This window comes from Electrophorus electricus, chromosome 11, assembly GCF_013358815.1.
Source record: "Electrophorus electricus isolate fEleEle1 chromosome 11, fEleEle1.pri, whole genome shotgun sequence".
NCBI classification, from domain to species: Eukaryota; Metazoa; Chordata; class Actinopteri; order Gymnotiformes; family Gymnotidae; genus Electrophorus; species Electrophorus electricus.
Window position 1 is genome coordinate 4,521,642 of NC_049545.1, and position 23,197 is coordinate 4,544,838.

At 44.8% G+C, this 23,197-nt stretch overlaps 1 protein-coding gene across 4 annotated transcripts; it reads right to left on the bottom strand.

The window, feature by feature from the left end:
• Nucleotides 1-87: 87 nt before the first annotated feature.
• On the bottom strand, nt 88-23,197 carry srfb (serum response factor b). 4 transcript variants are annotated; one of them, XM_027020976.2, is made up of 10 exons: nt 22,081-22,170; nt 18,712-18,786; nt 18,033-18,142; nt 17,041-17,307; nt 5,416-5,668; nt 4,112-4,279; nt 3,737-3,853; nt 3,298-3,495; nt 2,765-2,841; nt 88-2,162 (listed from the first exon to the last, which is right to left on the bottom strand). In XM_027020976.2, exons 2-10 carry the CDS (start codon nt 18,728-18,730, stop codon nt 2,067-2,069), a joined length of 1,305 nt encoding a protein of 434 aa, XP_026876777.2. In that variant the 5' UTR covers nt 18,731-18,786; nt 22,081-22,170; the 3' UTR covers nt 88-2,066. The 4 variants fall into 4 exon arrangements, with proteins under 4 accessions (XP_026876777.2, XP_035387340.1, XP_035387337.1 ...); XM_035531447.1 differs by lacking the exon at nt 22,081-22,170 and having other exon boundaries at nt 18,033-18,466; nt 18,712-18,788; XM_035531444.1 differs by lacking the exons at nt 18,033-18,142; nt 18,712-18,786 and having other exon boundaries at nt 22,081-23,197.

The following is a 23,197-nucleotide window of genomic DNA, read 5'->3' on the forward strand; positions in this document are numbered from 1 at the left end:
AATAAATAAAAATCAATCAAATCAATCATAAAGGGGTGAATTCTGCCAGCTGTTAGCAGCACCCTTCACAAACATGAACACACAAAATCAGTACAAGATCCATTTTTTATTACAAAATTTCTGTACATTTGCTGTTACATGAAGATCCCCAAAGATGAAAGAAAAATAGAAATAAAACAAAAGTTCACAAAAGCTCACACAATAACCTCAAAAATCTAACAATAAAAGAACCAGTGTTCATTCTGATGTCACACCATTTTGTTATAAATGTAAAACAAACTTTTAAAAATGTATCAAACAAAATGATTTCAGTGAAGGATTTCACATTTTCTATAGGAGAAACCAAGTTTGGCTTGAAGAAAACCTCATGTCACCAGTGCAGAGTGGAGCACTGGACACAAGCTGCACAAATGCTCCCCAGACCAGAGACACACCAAGCGTCACTCCAACAAAATGTCGTTATAAATAAACGTCTAAAACACCACCCCAAAGTACAGCATGAAAACTTCCCTTTATACAAAAAGGCTTTAGGTCAACATGTGTGAGCTGCTGCTTCTGTCATTTGGTAAGATGAAATGTCAAACTGAATAAATTCAGTTTTGGGGGCGGGGCAGGGGGACCAAACCACAGCCTTCTGATATATGAGTGAGAGAGAGTGAGTGAGAGTGAGAGTGAGAGAGAGAGTGAGAGAGAGAGCGCACACGCATGAGCCATACCAGTCCAAACCCTCTCACACGGTCTTATAGTTGCTGACGAAATAAATGGTGTTGAATATGTCAGTGCTGTGAAGATACTGGGAAGCAGATGACTGTTAATCTGTCAGCTAACATCTGGTCAGCATTACTGAGGCAGGGTGTGAATCCAGCATGAAGAGTTCAGGTCATTCTGCATGGTAACGCATGTCAAGGACTCGTCTGATGCTCATTTCGAGACATCAGCAAAGGTTTTAGTGTTTCGTTAAACCTTTTCAGCAACTTTTGCAAAACGTGGCATTAAAACAGTTAATCGTTAGAGTCAAGAGGGAACAAGAGCTCTCCTTTGAGCTCTTCTCAGTATCAGGTATCACTTCCTATTAGAATATGGTATTCTAACCTAGCCTGAAACAGCCAGTGGAAACAGCGCTATATCATACATAGACCATCTAATGCCAAGTAGGAAGTAGCTTGGGTAATGTCATGCCTGGGTATTACAATAAAGAAAGCTGTTAAAAACAAAGCAACAGGAAAAACTTTATAGGTGTCTCCATATCCTCCCTCTGTTTTTGCTTTGACTTTGTTCAACTGCAGGCTGGAAATTTGTGTTATAGATTATAGTAAAAAAAACAAAAACAAAAACAAAAAAAACGAGCTTGACTACAAAATTCCTCACTCTTATTCTCCATGATCTTATATAAATCAATAAAATATATATATTATATTACATTAATTTACACAGTTGTAAATGTTTTTATAAGGAAATACAAAACAAAAAAAAGCATCTTTTAAAAAAACAAAACTACAGTACATGCCATAGCACTATCAGCTAAAATAACATAATTAAAAAAGAAAATTATGTACATATCCAACAGTCCTGCTATCTGATTTTCTCAAAGCTTTAACCCATCATCACTCTTTCTCCAAAGGCTTCTCTCCATGACCCCTCTGCTATCCAGACACATACTGGCATTCACACAAAAATACTGACAAAATATGTCTTTGGCCAAAGTGAGAGGCTGCAGTATCTGCAACAGCTAACTAACACTGTCTTCCTTTTCTCTTTTATGCAATTAACACACAAACACATGTATACACACACAAACGCATACATACACGCACATGCATACGCACGCTCGCACATGTAACATGCAAAAAACGCATGTCAGAATTGGAGTTGATATTCTATAAATCGCAGCACGCACAGCAGAACTGAGACCAAGTTTCTTTCAATTCGTGACCATGGTTGTGATGGACATTTCTAGCAGAAACTGTACAATCACACACACTCGTGGCATACATGGATGTAACGCTTAAAAAGGAAACAAGGCATCGATAAACATGATGCAAGTCTCTGGTGATCCTCCTGGACCATCAGTCACTCTTGGTGTTCTGTGCAGTGTCCAGATTCACCACCTGAAGCTCTGTCAAATTACTGCTGCTGCCGCTGGACTGCTGACCAATCACCATCTGTGAAACAGCAGTAAAACATCAGCCCCAAAATCCCAGTACAAATCGTGTATTTCAACTCACGGCGAGACCAGCATGCCACCAAATGTGCCGTTGTGTAGTAACCAAATTCTGTTCATTCACAACATAGGTAGTACACAAAAACACAGACTATGTTGTGATACTTTGTAGCAAATGTGCCAAAGAGCCCCCCCCCCCAAAAAAAAAACCACCATCGCACTCTTTATATCTTTATGCCAGTGTTCTTTTGTGTTTATTGATGATATAATTTGTGTTTGGCTCTACAGTTTATATCAAATTACACAGTGGATGATATTCATTTCTCTCTGTCTCTCTTTCCAATCTGTGTGCAAAAAAAATATTTTAAAAAACTCCCTTTAAAAGCTTTGGAAGTCCTTCCTGATGATGAAAAGAAGGCTTCCAAAGTCAGAGTGCTAGTGCATGCAGTGCTCCTGAGAGCTTAGGACACGGGCCGAGGGACAGCAGATGCAGACGCAGCTTTCAGCCTGATCCCTCCCACAGTGAGTTAGTACAGTCAGTGGCATGCTGCTTGCAGAGAGAATATTAAGAGTTTCACTTGTAAAGTGGAGATCTTGCCGTACTGGGTGTAGCTGCACCGCTGAAACAGGGATCTGAACCGTGCCAGGTGGTCCTGCGAGGAAAACCTGAGGAACTGCCCCTGTAGAGAGAGGGGTGACAGACAGAGAGAGTGAAAAACACTTTTGTTTACGGCATTTAGCTGATGCTTTTATCCAAAGCAACTCACAATGATCACTGAATACAACTTGAGCAATTAAGGGTTAAGGGTCTTGCTCAAGGGCCCCAACAGTGGCGGGACTTGAACCAGCAACCTTCTGATTATATATCTCTCTCTCTGTCTATATCTCTATCTATCTATCTATATCTATATCTCTATCTATCTATCTATATCTATATCTCTATCTATCTATCTATATCTCTATCTATCTCTATCTCTATCTCTATCTCTATCTCTATCTCTATCTCTATCTCTATCTCTATATCTATCTCTATATCTATCTCTATATCTATCTCTATATCTATATATATATATATATATATAAAATGTATATAATGTGTGTGTGTGTGTGTGTGTGTGTGTGTGTGTCATACTCACCCGTGTCCTGGGCCTGTGCGTGGGACACCTGCATAGCGGAGGCGCTCTGAGAGAAGGCGTTGAGCACAGCCAGACTGCCATCGGCTAGCGTGGGTGCTGAGGCGTACATCACTGTGTGGGGGCTAGGGTACATCATGTGACCCGCTACAGAGGTAGGCACTGACGATGTGACAATGGTTGCCGGGAGAGTGACCGTGGCTACAGAGAAAGAAATGAAAAGTGAGAGACGAGCAAGAAAGAAGAAAATAGGAAAACGACACAATGACACAGACGTTTGTCTGACTTCTTGCACCGATGGTGTTTTGACTGAAGGGGGCAGTGTTGCTTTGAGAAAAGGTCAACCCCATGCCCATATTCTTCACTTCACCCCAAAAACTTCCGTTCCACAGTTTGACTGCACTCGGTCCCTTGCTTTAGCGGGCGATCGTGTGCCGTGTACCTGTGGAGGCAGTGCTGGTCTGGGAGATCTCTGGGCTGCTGCCATCGGTGCTGTTGGAGCTGGGCTGGGTGCCAGCCTGCACCTGGATGGCTTGGAGCTGCTGGGATACTCCTCCTCCTGAGAAACGCCGCAAAGGACAAAAAGCGGGGAGGTCCGTAAAAACGGCTTTTTTAGTACCCAGTGACATTTTTTAAAAGACAGCAGGTGCCACTTAATTTCCTTTTTTTTTTTTTTTAACTTTAAAACAATTCCTGCGTGTAGGCCACAAGAACTACAACGCTGATATTAGAGATTTATTAACCTGCTTATACAGTTGTTTTTATATTAAACACACACACGCGCGCGCACCCACACCTCAACCCCACGTCCACCCACCTGTGAGCGAGACCGCAGCAGGCAGGCGGAACACAGTTTGCTGGCCCGGCGCAGGGTGGGCGGTGGCGGCAGCGCTCAGGGTCTGGCCCGGCTGGCTCTGGAGAGCCAGAGAGTGCCCCTGCAGCTGCCCCAGGGGGATGGCAGGCGCCCCAGCGGGGAAAGGAGGGCCTGCCGTAGTCCGAAGGTGAATGGAGCGCGGAAGACATGAGTTATGTTATGCATGTGGCCATTTTCTCCGTCACATTCATATACCTACCATCTAGGTTTTATTTTTTCATTTTTATATATTTATAATATATATATATATATATATAAAAACACTGGGATGCCAGAGTCCGAACCACTAGTGCAGAGCAAAACACAAGTACAGCGAGGAACGGAGGAAGGGAAGAAGTGTGCGAGTGGGGGTCTGACGGACGTCCACAGACAAGTGGCGCTCCAGCTGTTTTGTTAGGGGCAATTCAAAGCCTCGGAGGTGTTCAGTTCTGTGCTCGTCGTGCGTGTTTGTGGGGGTAATGCCATCTGGCAGGCCACAGACTGTGAAACAGGTGGAAGAGCGCGAGAGACAGGAAGCAGCACAGCGAGGTCGGCAGTCACAGGAAGATAAAGTCAGACTGCAACCTCATGCTTCTGACCACACTGCTATAATTATCTTCACTAATATCATCATCATCATCATCATTTCCATCACACAGCAAAAAGCTTTTCCTGTCGAGCCGTGCATATGCAGCATTTCCTGCAGCGCGGCCCATGCAGCAGGAATGCGCGCGACCCTGCTCGGCAGCTCCAAAAAACGGACAGGTTTTCTAGCGCCAGCGCAGTTGGGCCTTGAACACACAACCAACTCTCCTGCAGCAACGTGTTCGGCAGACGTGTGCGAGCAGCAGCCTCTCAGCATCTTTAATGATGGGGCACATCTGCATTCGCAGGCTTAACCAGACAAGGGGCCCACAAAACCCAGTGCAACCTGGCCCATGCGCACTGAATATTCATAACTAATTATAGGCAGAGCCTGCCAGAGCGCTCTGCTATGCCCATTGTGTAGCCATGCTAATTATTCCAATCCCACAATAGCAATCAAAGGCACTCGGGCTGAGTTCCCCCTTTGCCGACGCACGGCTTTGTTAAGCGTGGCGGGCTGAGCTTGCCGGGGACTTGAAGTGGGGAATAATGTGATATCTGCAGATTCAGTTTGACCTTATTTGACCCAGCGAATAATGACACTCCGAGGTCTGCCGCTCGGCGGAGCTTTCTGGGAACACCACGGCTGCTTCAGTGCCTGTCGGGGTGGGCGTGGTGCCTACCTGACATGAAGGTGAAGCCGCCAGGCAGCATGACCCCTCCCGAAGGGGCGGTGGCGCTCTTCAGGACGGTGCCGTTGGCGGCGGCCGTGCCTGGGCCGGACCCGCCGCTGGCCGACGCCGGGGCCAGGTAGTTGGTGATGGGGAAGGAGGGTCCGCTGCTCACCTGCATGGTGGTGGAGGTGGTCGGCACCGTGGCCTGCGAACTGGTGCTTCCCGGGAGGCTCGCCACGGTGAAGGCAGGCTTGAGGGAGTCCTGCGGGCCGAGGGGCAGCGTTAGTGAGAGCACGTCCAGCCCGGCGGCAGCCTGTGCTGGTCCTGTGCTTAGCTTGGCAAATGGGAAAAACGACGGCCGGCGAGAAACCAAAGGATGTTTGCAGTTTTAGGATCTGACAACAACCCCCCCCCCCAAAAAAAAGCATCCTTGAAAGTACCGGCACTGTCGGACGACAACTTAACATACAAAAAGCACAAGTTAAAATCAATAACACACACTGCACAAAGTGTAATATCTGCCATTAAAGAAACAGATGTAGAGGACTTGATTCAAATCAGACAACTCGGTCAGAAAGTTGACCACCGTCATTTGCCGTTTGGAATTACCTCTCTGGCATCCGAGAAATAAAGCCGATATTTATGTGGCGCTCGTCAGTCACACATTGTTTCAAGGAAAACATATTTTACCTCTACATTTTACCTTCAAATGCACTATTCATGTATTGTTGCTGGTTGCTATGACAACATCTCTCCCAGACAACCTCTCCATACATAGACATGGGAAAAAAAAAAAAAAAAAAAAAAAAAAAAAAAAAAAAAAAAAAAGCAGCTTTAGAAGGAGTTGTGCTCCCGCATCCTGCATCAAAGCAAAAGCACTCTTGCGCTGACCGCATGATTTAAGGCATAACAATTATTCTGGTGTCCCATTCTGTTGTCTATAAAAGATGGCAGTTGAAAACAACGCGACTGCGTGCATCTGAAAGCAAGGCTGTTTGAGGGGGGCTGCTTTGGGCACACACTGTACCTTCACAGATCTCGGTGATGTGCAGAACACATACTCCCACTAAACCTCCCTTTTACAACCCTCCCAGCATGCTTCCATTCACGAGCCCCATACGTGACGGGCTCCTCTTTAACAACGACCAGCACTCACTTGTTGCAAAAGATGCCGCCAGCGTGCCGGTTCAGCACGAAAGCGTGCCATCGGGGGCAGGCCGAGGGCGAGGCACGGGACAGGAGGCAAAGCATGCGGCGGTGCCAGGGTCTTGGCATCTTCTTCCTGAGACCAGGATGAGACAGACTCGCCTCCACAAGACTCGGTACGCTGTCATCTCTGAGCAGCACAATCAAATTATAGTGCTGACAAATCACACACTAATGTCAGCAGCCGGGCAGGCGAGACTCTTTTGAGCTGATGGCTCTGTAAAACTCTGACATGATTTCAGCTTTAAATAAATGTGAGCTTTGTGGACATTTGTGTTGATTTGCTGGAGTATACTCCACATGGAACATAGTTAACTGTAATTGCAATATCGGCCTTCGAGTAATACTGGTATACACCTCTTCTAAATGAATATTGAGCCCTTTAAAAACAATCAATTTGTACTGTATGCTTTGAGCATTCCTACTACTCTCTGATGTTCTTGATGGTTGCTCTGAGGGTGTTTAGATCGATCATATGAAAGGTGAGTAACAAAGTTGAGCAATTTTTCAACATGATGCATCAAGAGTTCACGACTGTGCTCTTAACATATTGTATGGCACCACAATCACAATATGTAGCAACTTCCCAGCATGGGCTTTTCCCCATATTATGGGCATAGCATTCACGGTTCAACAGATCTAAAATAGAGTAGTGGATAGTAAAATGACCCATTTGATCTGCTTCAATATGACTCAGGTTAATTGATAATCCGTGAAAGGTGAAATAAAGGACAAAACTACAAGACGGATCTTAAAGCCACTGCAGACAATACAAATTCTAAAATGGGATACAATTATCAAAAACAACACTAATTGAATGATTTTAAATATTTTAAAAATAAATATTGAGATGTTTACCACAAATTTTGCAGGACTGTGAACAGGTGTATATAAACACACAATAAAGTGCATCAAAACAGATCAGATTATCAGGACATTTGTGCATTAATTTGCTGTGTACTATTAAATAGATGCACTGATCAGTGGAACAAAACCAACCGTTTGTAAGATGACAGCATTTATTTTGAACCCTATGGAGGGCCAGATGTGACATTACTGAATAAACTGTGCATCATTTATTAATCCAAATACATAAATAAATACTAATTAGGACACAAAAATGGACAAATTTCACAAGACAAGCCACAAAAAAGGTGCTCAACCGTACCCGTTGAAATATCAAAAGACAGGCATCCTTAAATTCCTACATGTCTTTTGAAGCCATATCGTTGCAGTACTTCCTCTAAACTTCAAATGACCCTTTGCTCAGTGAGAGAGAGTGCCAAGATAATCCCAAAAGTGTGAACACATCGTGCTGTCTGACCCAGGACGGAGTCAAGACGTGCTGCATGTTGTTGCTTTGCTGACATTAATGTGTCTAGAACAAAGATGATGGATGCTGTAAAGCCCTACAGGCAAACAATCAATTCAAACGTGTCACCCAACCTGGCCCTCCCAACGGCTTTAACGGATGGTGCTAGACTTAATTTACAGTCCACCCGAGGCCTTCAGCATGAAAATTAAATACTGAAATAAAAAACTGAACATAAAAATAAAATCAATGAGAAGTTATTCTATTCAATCATTCAAATTTCATTTCACATTAGAAATAATCATGCATTTATTTATTTAAGATATTCATATATTGATTTATTTAAATAAGTGCATATTTGGCTCTTCTTAACAAAAAACAATCTAGATCTGCAAATTATAGTTTTGAAACCATTCATCACATTTTTTTTCCTGTGACTTTAGTAGTTACAAGATACACTAGCATAACTGTACTTAAACCCTTAAAAATAATTTAGGACAATTCAGCACAGTTTTGCATATTTCAGAATGAAATCTATTCTCATAAAAAGTAAATTGTAAAGGTACGTAAAGGGAAGCCATTGGGCCTCCCTCTGGAGCGTCCACTGGCGCATCATCTTACTCTCTGTCTGAGGATCAGGATGACAGAATGAGAATATACTGACTTGCCATAAAGAATCTATGCATATGCAAAAGACTTTACTCCAAGAATGATCTTAATCTACCTCAGACAAACCTGCATCTGTCAGGCTGTTGCGTATGAGGAAAAAAAAACAACAAAAAAAAAAGCCCTCTAGCAGGGGTGCTGTTTATATGTGACTGATTGAGTGGGTGAGAGGTAAGGACACATTCACATCTTGCTCCCAATAAACCCACCAATCTGTTCAGAGGAGCACATTAGGGTGTGTAGGGTGAGCTTTCAGGAAATTAATACTTGGTTTTACCCTGTCAAAACCGATTATTAAATTATTTGGCTCACAAATACCTCAAACGATATTCTTTATATCATACATGGGTTATATGCAAATTCTTCTTCTTCAGATACAGACAGAGTCGTCCAGCCCATCACATCACAGTATTCAAACAGCACGTCGCAATCAGCCGTACATGCTTATCGAGGTGTGTGGGGCAGAGGTGGGTTTACAATACACAATCTGTACAGTGCAGGCCTGTGAACATATTTAATGATCAGTCAACAATGTGCTCCATACAAAGCGAAGCAAGCTGAATGTCGCCTGGAAGTCCAAAGTTCGGACTCGCTGTTCAAACAGCAGCAATGAGCTCAGACACATCCCAGTCAATCGTAGTCAGCTTCAGTCCTCCGCCGCTACCAGTAAAAGCAGGCTTTTATGACAGAAACGTAAGATGTTGTCACCACACTACAGCATATTCTAGTGGATGTTACAGAAACTATGTAACATAGTGACTAAGCGCAACACAATTCAGAGCTGAACTCAAGTTTACATGAGTGACTATACACATACAGGCGCGTGCGTGCGTGCGTGCGTCTATGAGCAAGTGATCAGAGTGTGAAGGTATTCAAGAACAGGACAGGGAAATCAGTCAACCAATCCAGGGTGTGATGGATAGACAGTGGGCACTGGGACAGGGAAAGAGTGGGAATATGAGCTAGAGGAATAGAACGGGGAAAGAGCAAGAAAGGGAAACGCGAGAAATGGTGAGAGGAGGCACAGGTAGAGAGAGAGAGAGAGAGAGAGAGAGAGAGAGAGAGAGAGAGAGACAGACAAAGAAAGGAAAGACAGGGACAGGGTGGGGGGAGAGAGAGAGAGAAACAGCTGAGGGTCCAGACAGCTGGCAGGAAACATGAGCACTCTCAGAGTGTCTTTAACCCTTCACATACCACCCTCAAATCTACATACTGTGTACTGACACCTATGGAGATGGAAATGATGTGTCTCTAAACTCTACAGCTTTGTTTACTTTATTTATTGGTAACCCAAGGTATCTTAACGGAAGATGAGACATTGAGAGGCGAGTTCGGCATACATGTAGAATAAGGACTAGGCCAGGACCCTGAGTGACTGACACACACACACACACACACACGTCTGGCTGACAATGTTATTCTGAGAACAGATGCATTGTGGGGGATGGAGAAGGTCAAGTCATGACAGGTTAGTATTGAGTTGAGCTGTTAATCTCTCTCGCACAATTCAAGAACAGTAAGAGTTGTTTATGCACTTATATTCAGATATATAAATATATTCACTTATTCAAGATAACAGTTTCAAATGTAGTGTTACATTTTATGGGAATTAAATAACAGTCACAATCATGTTTAAGAGTAGAGTAGTTACATTTTTCCGTTCACATAAGCCCCTTCAGTAGAATGAAAAACCATAGAATTTTTTTTTCTGGGTTTGTCTTTGCTTGTTTTTAATTTGATGATGACCCTGTAGCTAAAAAGAATATCCTGCCACTTCATCATTACCATGCCAAAGAGTTCACTCAGCCAATGCATTCAAACATAACATTTAAGAATGCACACGCACGCACACACCAACTTCCATAGGACACGTTGCGTACCTCCAACAAGGGGCTATGCCAAGAGCTTTGTTCCAAAGCCCTAAAGCAGTCCAGAACTCTGGATTAATGAGAACTAGAAAGCGCGCACGTCCTTCTGCCTCAGCACAGGCTGAAGCACCGATGGAAGCTGTTAACCCAATGAACATGTTAATCACTTCAGTGAGGCCCTTCGTTAGTCTCTCCTATTGCCACACTCCTTTCTATCCAAGATTTTGAAGAAAGTTGTTACCCAACACCATTTCAATCTGGTTCCAGAGATATTACACCACAGAATCAGTGCAAGCCAATGTGATTAATGACCTCCTACTTGCCTCAGATTGTGAACAGCTTTCAGTACGTTTGGACTTTAGTATAGATAGACAGCAACTTCCATGCTTTAGGTTTTATTTGATGGACTAGTACCAAATTGTTAGTGCCAATAGGAGCTAAAAATGCAACATGGTGTACCACAAGACTCCATTTTAAGTACCTCATTATGATTCATTTATTTATAGCCTCTATAAATAGACAGACATGCGATTCATAAACAATCCTGTCTTATTTTTATGCTAATGCATTATAATATTTTTTGGTCGGCCAGAGTCAGCAACAGTTACACAAAAGACCTGAAAGCATCCTGAGAATACAGAAGTACTCGTGTACTCAGCTCAGAATAATGATGCTGATTTTGTATCCCCAGACCTTGATTCTGCTATATAATTTCAGCCCCATATAAGTAACATCTCTAAAACTGCTTGCTGCCTTTTACGAAACTCAAAGCTATTCAAAAATCATACTGCAAATCACACATAATGCTGGCTGAAACATTAGTTGAATTTGCCATAACCTCTTGATTAGACTTGATGCATTTAATGAACTAGTCGCACCGTGGTCTTACTGGTCCCCTGAAGGGTTAGACAGCCACTCCACTCGGCTGAGGAACGTTTCCATAGGACTGCTTGGAATTCAGCTGGTTGAAGACCCTTTATCTCATACATCTACCAATCCAAGTAAAGCACTGATATTTTGGAACTAAAATGAAAAGGCTCTATAAATAAAGGTTATTAGACTATTATTAGTCTTGGGCCTTAAAGCCTTGAGGTCTGGATATCCAAATGTTTTGGAGCCTCATAGTCTGGTATCTGGGGATCTGTTTAGTTGCAATGGCTTCCACTGCCGATATGTCAGCATAAAGTCCTGCCTAACCTTTACCACTGCCCTGTTTCAGATAAGCCTGTGTAGCAGGTTGCGTTCGTTAGCTAGGTACGCATATAACTGCTACAATTTATTCAAATAGGATACATTTCTTAATGATGATTACTTCTTAAAGTTAAACAATTTACAGTCTGACCATTTCAATCTACTAAAAAAAACAAAACTATTTTCTTGTAGTTTTGGGCACTTTCAAATAAGGCATGCTTGTTACATTTCCTGTGGGTTCCAGTAAAACCTTGAACCACCAGACATCACCGCTTCTGCAGTTGTTTTGTAACCAACTAGTTGTGAACTCAGGAGCAATTTCTCAAACGCGCATTAATCCCTGTTGGAATAGCCATCCTGATCATGAACTATGCGGCTAGATGGCTGCTGCTTTTTTTTTTTTACACTAGGAAAATAAATGGGAAAAAAACCCAGGCGACATCCCTCAAGAAGGAAGGCCAATTCCTTCCCAGTGGTTCTATGGATCCAGGCAATAACGCATTGCCAGGAATTCACAGCTTATACTTCCCCAATTTAACTGTATATGAAATCTTAAATAAATAATCAGCCAAAATGAGAGCTCCTTATTAACAATTTACAAGATGCAATAACGGGATCCCTTCTGCTCAATCTGTGCATCAGTGCTTCAGAGACAGTTTAGTAAATGTGAGGGAGGTTGGGGCTAATAGTATTTTCTCCCCCGCAGACACCTAAAGCTCTCTCCTTCATGCACTGCTCTTAGGAAACAGAAACTGTTCCTTTAAAACATACTGAACTGAGACATGAGATCTGAGACCATTAACAAAGCAATACAAATGACCAAATCACAGTCAATTCATCCAAAAACAAACACACACGCACACACTCACGCACACGCACGAGGCCAGGCAGGGTTGTAATTATGGACTGGATGCTTTAGTTTAAGCAGCAGTGGGCTAATGGCCATGAGAGAAATGTGTACGCCGGCCGACAGCCCATCTGAGACGCATTAGAGTCAGCTAGCCTGCTGCAGCTGAACAAAACTAGCGTTACATCACAAGAGCTTAGAGCAGGAGGCGTGCTATGATCGGAGTTTATCCGCCGACTCCATACACAGCCCACCGCAAAGCTTCATCATAACAACTAATTACAGCCATGAAGAGGAGAACCACAGATCGCTTAACAGTGCTAACAAGTCTGTACAGCGTAGCCTTTACTGTTCACAACCAGTGGCAGCCGCATAGCTTAGGGGAGAGAGAGAGAGGGAAAAAAAATAAATAAAAAAAATAATAATAATAATAAATAAATTAAAAAAAACACCTATAGAACTTAAGCTTGTCCAGTTTAATGCAAGTCTGTAAATTATGTACCATGTATGGCAAACAAACGATGGCTTTCTGATAGGAAAGTGAGCGGTTGGGTGTGCTGCAGAGCGCCAGCGCCGCTCGTCAGTGGCCTGCAGTCCAGCACTCTGCTCTGCCTCCTCCTCCTCCTCCTCCACAGCTCCCACTCGCTGGCTCCCATCTCCCGCCTGTCACCCTGCCAATGATATGGAATTCACGGCTCCATTTGGGACTGCTAAAAAAGGCAAGGCAGCCCAAGTCGCAGAGGTGCAGCCAATCAGTAGTGACCTGTCCTGCTGCTCTCGGCAACATAAGGCCTCGCGAGCCCCCTCCCCTGCCTGGCACACTGACACATTGCTCAACATTACCGAACACCCCCCCGCACACCCCCCCCCCGGGTAAATGTGTCGGTCACAAACTTTCTATGTCTTGCAGTCTTCTCTGCTCACATGCCCTGACATATTCTACCTCAGTCACTTCCTTTTTCTCTCCGCCACTGTGTGCGTGTGTGTGTGTGTGTGTGTGTGTGTGTGTGCGCGCGCACCTCTTTCTCTAGGTCTTTCTCTTCCACCAGACACCCTATTTAGGGCCTGTGCTGTGATAAGGCTGCATATCTGAGTAAATTGACTTTCCATTATCTCAGTGACACTCGGTTGTCACTTGCGCTCTCTCTCCCCCTCTCTGTCTCCCTTTCAGCACCTTGCCTAAGACAGCTGGGACCTTCGGAGGAGTGGGGGGGGAAACACAGAACAACACATGCTTTCTCACAGCCATTTGCACACTAATGTACACAAGGCTGATGAGTGAGCTGGGCCTGTAGAGCTGGAGATGGATTACACTGCAAGGAGGGAGATTTTAATTCATCCATCAAACAAATCACAACGCGGAAAGCCGAGCGAAGGGAGAATATCGCTCTGGGGTTTATGCAGGAAACGCTTACCGTACACACAGGTGCATGACCGCGCACATATGTATGCACGCACGCCGCGTGTTCAATTCCCCTTTAAAATAGTATTGCAGAAAATGCAGTTAGAGGCTCTGCAGTCATTATGTGCGATCAGATTTCAGCTCTGCAGTTCTATACATATTCAAAAGGACTTTAATAAAAATAAATAAAATAAAAAATAAAAAATTTTAAAAAAAAGAAGAAAAAATATTTAAGAAAATTATGTATTTATTTTAAGTAATAAATGTAATTATGATGACACTTGGATTAAGCATTTTAGTGCTTTACCCACAACTGATAATGAGTAGAACCAGTCAACTGACTTCCAAATATATATTAAAAATAAAAACACCATTTCACACTTTGAGGTGCCGACAGCCCAGTGAAGACAGCCCTGGGCAAGGGTGAGGCGAATTGACCAGCTATTTATACAGACTACAGCCTGAAGCCAAGTCTGACAATGTTCGGAATGGTAAAACCTTCCCAAGTAAAAACAACCATTAATGACAAATTCTGCCCCACTGGCAGGGAGCAGCACAGGGCAGGCGGGAACCCGGGCACTCGGCGAGAGAGGAGCAGCTGTCTGGGACAGGGCCATGTTTAAAGCATCGCAGTGATGGAGAAGGAAGCACATTTACTCTAACGGGAGCTTGAGCAAAAGCAACTCACAGCAGGGTGTAATTACAGCAACAGTGCTTATGTGTAGAGACCGTCAGACGGCACAGCACTGGTTGGATGCAGCGTTTGCGGTTAGGCGGAGGGAGATGCCGTGAATGGGAGTTCAACCTGCTGGAGCATCACATGTATGGGGCTGCCTCTCAAGGATACTGAGCAGGAACTCCGGACTGATTCAAAACCGCCACGTCACGGTTTTCTCCTTCAGGCGGCTGCAAGAAAGATGCTAAGAAAAAGATGGTTACTTTTTATTAATCTTCCATAGTGCCTTGTTAAACTCTGTGGTTTACTGCAGGTCTGCTACCTCAAAAGCTACAGATCAGTTTTTCTACAATTTATCAGTCCAGGGGAATGTTTAAACAGTGTATGGCTTTATTATGGCTGATGTCACATGACCCAGCGAGGCATGAGATGACCTTGGGGGCTGCTGGTTCTGAGGCTCCAACTGGATCACCACTAGCTGTCTCTCTGGACAGACTAATACCGGGTTAGATTACACTGTGGATGGGGATTTTCCCTGCCAGAATTCCTCTTCCGACCCGGTTTCTTTTTTCACACACTCACAGGCTAAGACTTACTAGGAAGGTGCTCGCTTCATAACCAGGACATCAACATTTACATTTAGGGATTACATTTTATTTTAGTTTTTTTCTGATTTCTGAATGGTCCCAAAAGTACAGCTTTTTGTAGTCTGGAAATCAGGGCTTATCCCAACCGCCAACTACGCAGAGGCGGGTAACACCTCGGAACTGCCCCGTTCCCCTCCAGAGCCGTTTTACAAACAGCAGAAGTGGGGATGACACCACTTCTATAGACGGTGCTTCTTGGTTAAAACGCGAAAACCCTCACAGTAACACCAATGCACTGAGCCTTGTTTTAAATATACATCCTCCACATCACTTCATTATATTAAAAAAAAAAAAAAAAAAAAAAGAGTAAAGAAAACAGTGGACTCCAAAGACAGCTGCAGCCTATAAGGAATGCGAGGGGCCCCTGGCCAAGAGAGTGAGCGGGGAAACACTACCATATAAGGGCATGGAGGCAGAATCAAGTTTTTTTATCAATGAGAGGTGTGAGCTCAAGCGTGTCTGAACCAAGGTGACTCGGTGCGTCTGGCCTGGCACCCGTGCCACCCGAGAGACAGTAGAGACGGCGTGGACACGGCTGGCAGTACGGGCCGCATAAACCTGCACCCCCACGTCAGGGGGAGGCGCTGAGCAGGACCAGCAGCCGATAGGGGGTGCTTAGTCATGCTTTGCATAAGCATCCTTCTGCAGAGCAGAGTTGACTTGCCTCGTAATGGGAATTGTTCAATGATGTTCCGAAGTGACAGCAAGGTGTTGTTAGAAGAGGAAATAAGACCGATTTCTTTTAAGGTATCAGGAATAACTTATAATTCAAGACCATATGGAACCAAACCGCAAAATATGCTGAACAGAAAACTAATTGTTTGGCCTACACTAGGCATTATTACCAGAATCATGAACTGAACTCAGAGGATCACATGCCTTTAGGTCCTTCAACAAACAAGACAGCAAATTTAAATAACTGTAAAAAAGTTGATTTAGAAAACCGCACTTTGACGTAGCGTCACTCACGTGGCCGCTGAGAACAGTGTATTATACTTTCTAGTAGAAATCTGTCTCCTCAGTCTCTGAAAGGTCTCCCAATAAACCATGGAGCCTTTTAGAGCAATTAAAAATGACTTACTACAAATTGGAATAAGCCCACAAATTGCAAGCAGTGGAGGTTATTCGGAGTTCAACACTTCATAATTCGCTCAGAGTTTGACAAGAAACATCACTGTGCTCAGGCGCACGCAGATGGACTCCACGTAATGACCTGCGAGGAGTCATTCTGAATCCTCACCGAACATCAAAAGTAGAGTAAGCTCCAACTGCAGTGCAATAAACAAGAAACAACAGTAAGTGTTTTTGCTAAGAGCGTGGGCAAGTGAAACTCTAGATGGCTGAAAAGCATTAGAGCTGACCATTGTGGCAGTGCCTGTGGGCCTTCATACAGTCCATTTTGGACCAGCTTGAGAGAGAAGCAGAAGGATTCACAGCTCCCAGAGAAGCTCCTCAAACCGGAGCTCCCCCAACAACAAACACCTCTTCATCACAGGTGAAAGAGGAGACCCAGCCACCACTCGCTTGAGCTGGAAGCCAATACCGATCCAGGAAGAGACTCCCCTGCCAGAATTCTGACTTAATCGTCAAAGGAAGGATTTAGGGGATGGGAGCTTCACGCTTTCCTCCTTTACATCATGCTAATTCTTTTCCGTTAATTATTAGCCATGTTTCTCTGGAAGCTCAAACTAGCTAAAGAAGCAAAAACTGGACACCAAACATGTTTGCCAAGTAGAAGACTGCTTTGGATTTGACTTCCTCCCCCACCCAACCCAACCCAACCGGGCTTTAATACTCAAAGCCATGCAACAACGCTCACCTTGGTTTCACCGAGGCTCTCCGATTCCGACACCTGATAGGTGAGGTCGGTCTCCTCGAAGCCCGTGGCGCTCATGCGCTGGTCCATAGACGGGTCCGAGCGGGGCGGGGAGTCGGGGGAGTTGAGGCAGGTCTGGATCAGGGCTTTGCCCGTCTCACTGGTGATCATGGGCTGGAGTTTGCGCGTGGCAAAGGTGTAGACGTGCCCCGTTTCGCTTGCCACAAGGAGCAGGACCTGCGTCCCCGTTAGAGTGGATAGCTCGTATGCCTGGCATGGGGAGAGAACAGGGAAGAGACGTCATCAGGCACTGAGCACAAAAGCCAATGCTGCTCTTTGATTGGGTTCACTGAGGGACCAACAAAACCTGGTCTCATAAGACACCTTCATGCTTAGGCTTTGGCATCATTTCCTTGTTTCCCCATCACTGCAACATGAGCTTACTAACAACTTTCCATTATGCAATACACTATTCAACGCGAATTGTCACAAATTTGTTATTAAATTTAATTATGTTCTAGTGGCACTTGCAAAATAATGTTCAGTATAATAGTATAAAACCAAAATGGCATGTGAGATAAAAAGACACATTAAAATTAAAGAAATATCCCTTCAGTTCTTTACTCAAAATCCTCTCTCAGTATCCTTGCAGGGACCTTTCTGCTCTAGCAATGCAATGCACAACATATGTATAGCCTCAAGACAAAATTATACATCTTACCAGCCCTGGGCTAAGAAACATCCATCTGAGAAAAAGCCTCAGGGTTGATAGTCAGCTATGAGAGGAGAGTTTGTGGTTCTACATTTTATAGTGACCAACAGATAATATATAAAACCCAATTTTCAATGATCACAATTTTCCTTTGGGAAATGCTGGAGCCAGCTGAGAAAAACAAGCTTCAGTCTGGAGGAGCTGCACTCTTGACCTCTGACGTATGGCTGAAGCGTAACTAAAGTAACAGGAGATAAGGCTCCAAAAACAGAGTCTCTGATACCGAGAGAGTGGCTGTGTCCTCTGTGGTGGACATGGGCTGTGGTTTGTAGAGACATGGGCTGATGGGGGAGCCACTGGTGTGGCAACTGAGACTCTCACGGGTCAGATCTCCTGAAAAGCATGGTAGAACCAGGCTCTTGATGTTCTCTCACCAGTCACACACACACACACACAATACACACAGATGTGTGAGAAAGTGTTTCAGGTACTAGGAAAAGTTAGAGTGCAAGGAATTTGGCTAAGACTGAAAGCTTTTATAATAAGCGTCGCATTACATTAGTCCATGTAAAACCACCTACTACATGAAAAAGAAATCAGTGATTTTTAATTTTTTTTTAATTTTTATTTTTTTAAATAGCCAAGTCTAAGCTAGCCATTTTAGAACACTTCACCTTCAGGATCAGGTGAGGGCTTATACTCGTTGTACTTGAGTACCTTTTCAGAAAGTAAATTAATTTACTTCTCTGCCTTAACACAAACACAGCTCATATAAGCATACACATACACACTAAAAAAAAAAAAGTGTCCACTACTTATTATATTATTATTGCATTATGCATCATTATGCGTTACTATCAGAGGAGAGACGGTACATGCACAGCCTCATGCATATACACGCAGCACTAGACATTTAGTGAGCATTTACAGAGGGGTTTGCTAGGATGAAGATGCTTGCGTACCAGATTCTGAGGGAACCATGGGCTCTCTCTGAGAACACACTCGACTCCGCTGACAAACGGGCCTTTTGACTTGGACTAAGGACGAGAGGACATCAAGTGAAATATAGTACTAAATACATTTTGGGTGTAAACATTCTGTCCAACGAGACACTTGTGAACTTTGCCTGACTAAATACAACCTGGATTTGAAATGCCGGGAATGTACGGAGTTTTTAAAAATATAATTTCTGCAGTCAGCACATGCCTCTTCACACTCACTAGAGCACCAAGCCAGTATGAGCCCCATGCACTGGGCAGTGCTGAGGAAGATTTGTTTCCCTTTCATCAGAACAGCAGTGAGGAACTGTGACGGAGCAGCCAGACCAAGCAACAGCTATGGACACCTCAGCAGCCATACGGGCTCCGCGTTTAGAAACCTGGCCATCTCTTGGGGTCAGTGCAGCCTCTCCTGCCCCCCATAATGCTGCATCAGCACCGGTGTCTCTGCAAGATGGAGAGACGGTTGCCTGGACACAATATCGCTACGGTGCAATAGTGTAGGGCCGGGGGGGGTTTTACAGTGTGCAGGCTAAGCGCTTAGCTCGAGACATTTTCACTCAACAGACAAAATGGCATGATCACTGAATCTTAATTTAGCTGCATTGTGTGAGATTTTGTTTTCTGAGATTAGCAACCAAGTAAAGGTGTCAATTAATTCCGCTAGGCACAAAATACAATCCCCAGCCCACACAGAAACTCTGGCCTGAGCAAAAATCTGTCACTGCTTGGCTGGATTTAAAAGTAAGAGAGATTTAGTTGTGCAGATGACTACAGCAAATCTGGCCTTTGATTAAACAGAAAGTACTTGAACTCCTCTTCATTTACACAATAAGAAAGATGCAGGTCCACGAGCCAGAAGACAGGCCATAAAAACCCCCAAAAAACAAAACATTTTGTCTGGATGTTCTTGCCTGTTGAAGATAACCTTTTTCCTACAGAGGCTGAATTTATGTGTTGTCAGCCGTGCAGGAATGCAAAACTGTACACAGAGCCTGCTACAAAAGACAGTGAAGGGAGCAGGCCTCTGCGCTCACTGGTACCGTACCCGTCGACCACATGTTGCTCAGGACTCACCGGAACAAGAAGCATTCGCACCAGTTTACCTTTCCTTTGGGAAACAGACCAAACATTTATTGTTTGTAGCTATTAGAGAAGCACAAATAAGTAATTGCGCGGATGGGCCTTGAGGATAAGACTTAACCTCCAGACCGGATGAGCCTGTGTGAAGCCGCCAGGTGGGCGGAGCTTCACAAGCAGCAGGGGGTTATGGGTCCCATGCTGGAAGCGGAGCGCTGCAGCACAGAGCACCGAGCCTGGCTGCGGTGACAGCAGCTATCCATTTGGACAGCTGTCACAGCCCACAGTAGAGGCAGAAGTCACAAAATGACCAACGGCATGAGGGCAGAGGATGACTTCCCACAGGCTCGCCTACTCCGACACATCAAGCTGTCATCCTGTAGTCACGGTTGCGTAAATGCACAAAACTGTGCAGGCGCATTACCCCGATATTTGTGGAACATCCGAGGCATTGCTGGCCAAACCGCGCCTGTATTCAGTTTTGTTTCTGAACACAGACACGTTAAGCAAGCCATTACCAGCATGTGTCCGATGTAGCCCTTGAGAAACTATGTTTTTATTCTTCATTCAACACACCTGTGGTGTGACGGAATGGCAAAGCAGACGACAAATGCAGCTCTTGAACGCAGCTTCAGCTTAGTCCGTGGTGGACTGAGATCAGGAAGAGACCAAGAACTAATGGCTGGCGTGCTCACGCTCCTACGACATGCTCAGACCCATCGACTCATGCCTACTGGACACCAACGCAGCCATGCAGCGTCACTGCGCCAACGCTACCAATGCCACTCAAGTTGAGGAGAGACATCGGGAGAGAGATGGGCCCAACGTGCTTCCTGTGCTTTCATACAGGATGATGAATGGTGAACGGTGTTCAGTCAAGAGGAAAGGCATTCCCATGCCCATGAGAGGGTTCTGTGTGCCCACTGGGACATGCTGCCCCTGACCACCTCATCTGGGGCCTGTGCCAACGTCGCCATAGAGGTGCAACTATGGTATAGTGGAAGAGACTCCTAGCACCGAGAGCAAACAGTAAACAGAACATTGCGGCTTGATCTTTAATGCACGTTTCTCTCTCCTAATAATTCACTTGCTTAAAAAGAATAGCGCTATTCCCATGCCAGCAGCTATAAAAGCGGTAGAAATCCTTTTAGTTACATTGCATTCATCCAGAAACCAGCCACTGTTAAAATCTAGAGCAGGAATAAGCCATTTGTGGGTAATAGAGCTAATCTAGTTTATAAACACTTATTTATATTATATATCTATATATATATATCTATATCTATATATATCTATATATATATATCTATATCTATATCTATATATATCTATATCTATATATATCTATATATATATATATATATATATATATATATATAAATAAATAAAAGAAGGAACTGATCTTAGATCAGGGTTCTCAGCCAAGATCTGCTGACCCATATGTGGCCTGAATGAAAGAAAGCAGACATGAAGAGCTTGCTTCCTCAGTGTGCTGGGACCAAGCCAGTGGCTTGCTCTACATTCTGACAATGAGTTTGTTCAGGTCACACACAATATCTTGGAAAAACAGCCTTCAGTTTGTCCTGTTCCACAAGTAAAGCATTTGAGCTTTATTTCTGAGGTTTCTCAAACAGCCTCTAAGCAGGACATTTTGTGGCAATCATTCCAAATGGGCATCCTAAAATATTTCAAGTTAAACTTCATTGATGAAGGAGGTGCTTCATGTAGGCCAAACCCTGTGTGTAGGTGTGTGGTGTGTTTTAAAGGGTGGTGGTGGTCAGAAATAGAGAATGTCAGTTGCTCTGTTCTATTTAAAGCTCACAGGCGGTGGGGTCTGTTGTGACTTCCAGCCACAATGTGCCAGAGCAGAGGACATGTAATACTGTGTCTCCATTACAGCAGAGACAGAGACCGAGAGAGTGTTGGGGGGAGAGAAAGACAGTCACAGGGAGAAAAAGTTCACGTGCAGGTGAAAGACCGCTCTACTCACATTCCATAAAACACTCAGTTTGTTTACATCACAGCCAAAAGGTGTAAAGGAATTCAGCAGGCAAACTTGGAGCAGGGATCACATGTTATTGGGGGATATAAGATCAGGCACACACGCTGTACCGTACATTAATGATCGGGTTGTCATTTGAACCTGTTAGGGCTGACCACAGAGTGTTTTAATACTGTTCAAAAGTGGAGCTCTCGTGCCACTTCTGCCAACGACATGACAGAGCCGACTAGGAAGTTGGTGGGATAACTCACCTTCTTCATAATGCCAGTCTTCCTCTTGCTGAAAGTTGTGTATCGCCGCAACTTGTTGTCTATAAACTCCATCTTAATCTTCACGCGGCCACGTGTCTTTTTCCCTGGCTTTGCTCCAGCCACTCCACCGGGGACCACACCATAACCCCCGGGTGGCACCCCGGCCTCCTGTCCGACCATCGCCGCTTCCATCTCGGCTCTCTCTCGCTTGACACCCCTTCTGCTGTCCCCGGCTGAACCCATCGGCTCATCCTCATCCCCCGAGTCGGAGTCCGCGTCCGAAGCGCTGCACACCTGAGGTGCCCCCTCTTTACTCCGATCAAACCGCCCGGGAATTCCCACCCCCGCGCCGAGACCCCCCATCCCTGCCTGGCTGCCTGGCTGCAGCGCGGCCAGTCCGGTCCCGTTCCCAGGTCTCACGCCACTCCTCGAACCGACTCCGGGTCCGTTCCCTCCCAGCATCCCTGCACCCTCTCCCAAACGTCCGGGTGCACCGGTGAAAGGACCAACCCCGGCTACCGTCTGACCAGCCCTCGCAAGCCCTGGGCGATGCCCGCTACCGATAACCACAGGACCGTGTCCCGCGTTATTCCCGGACGCTGACCCGTTTCCACTCAGTGCCGATCCAGCCTGGCTAGATAACATCCTACTCATAAGAGAAGATTACACGCTGAAGCGCCAGTCCGCCTTTGGTGGGTTAAGTGCGTAGTGAACACGGCAACACACATACACACATTAAAACACACCACGTAAACACGCAAAACTAGACAAGGCTGGGGGGCGCAATGCCTGCGTAGCTACCACGGCAAAGTTTCCAAAGTGATGCCACCTCGCAGACCCTTCGAGCCGCTTCAAGACTGCCTCACCTCCCCGCTTCCCAAAACTCCGCGTACTCTCTAAAAGGAAATAGCAAACAGCGCATCCGCGATTAATCCGCCATGTCATGTAGTTCAAACGTAAACTCGTAAAAACGTCGACCACGCTCGCTGTAAATGCGCGAACGCTTCAACCAAATGCTACAAACCGTCGCCAAAGTCCGTTTAAAATGAAATTATGAACGTTTCTATGTATATCTTCTAATCTTCTGCCTGTCGGTGGACGAATCCGTCCGTGCAGA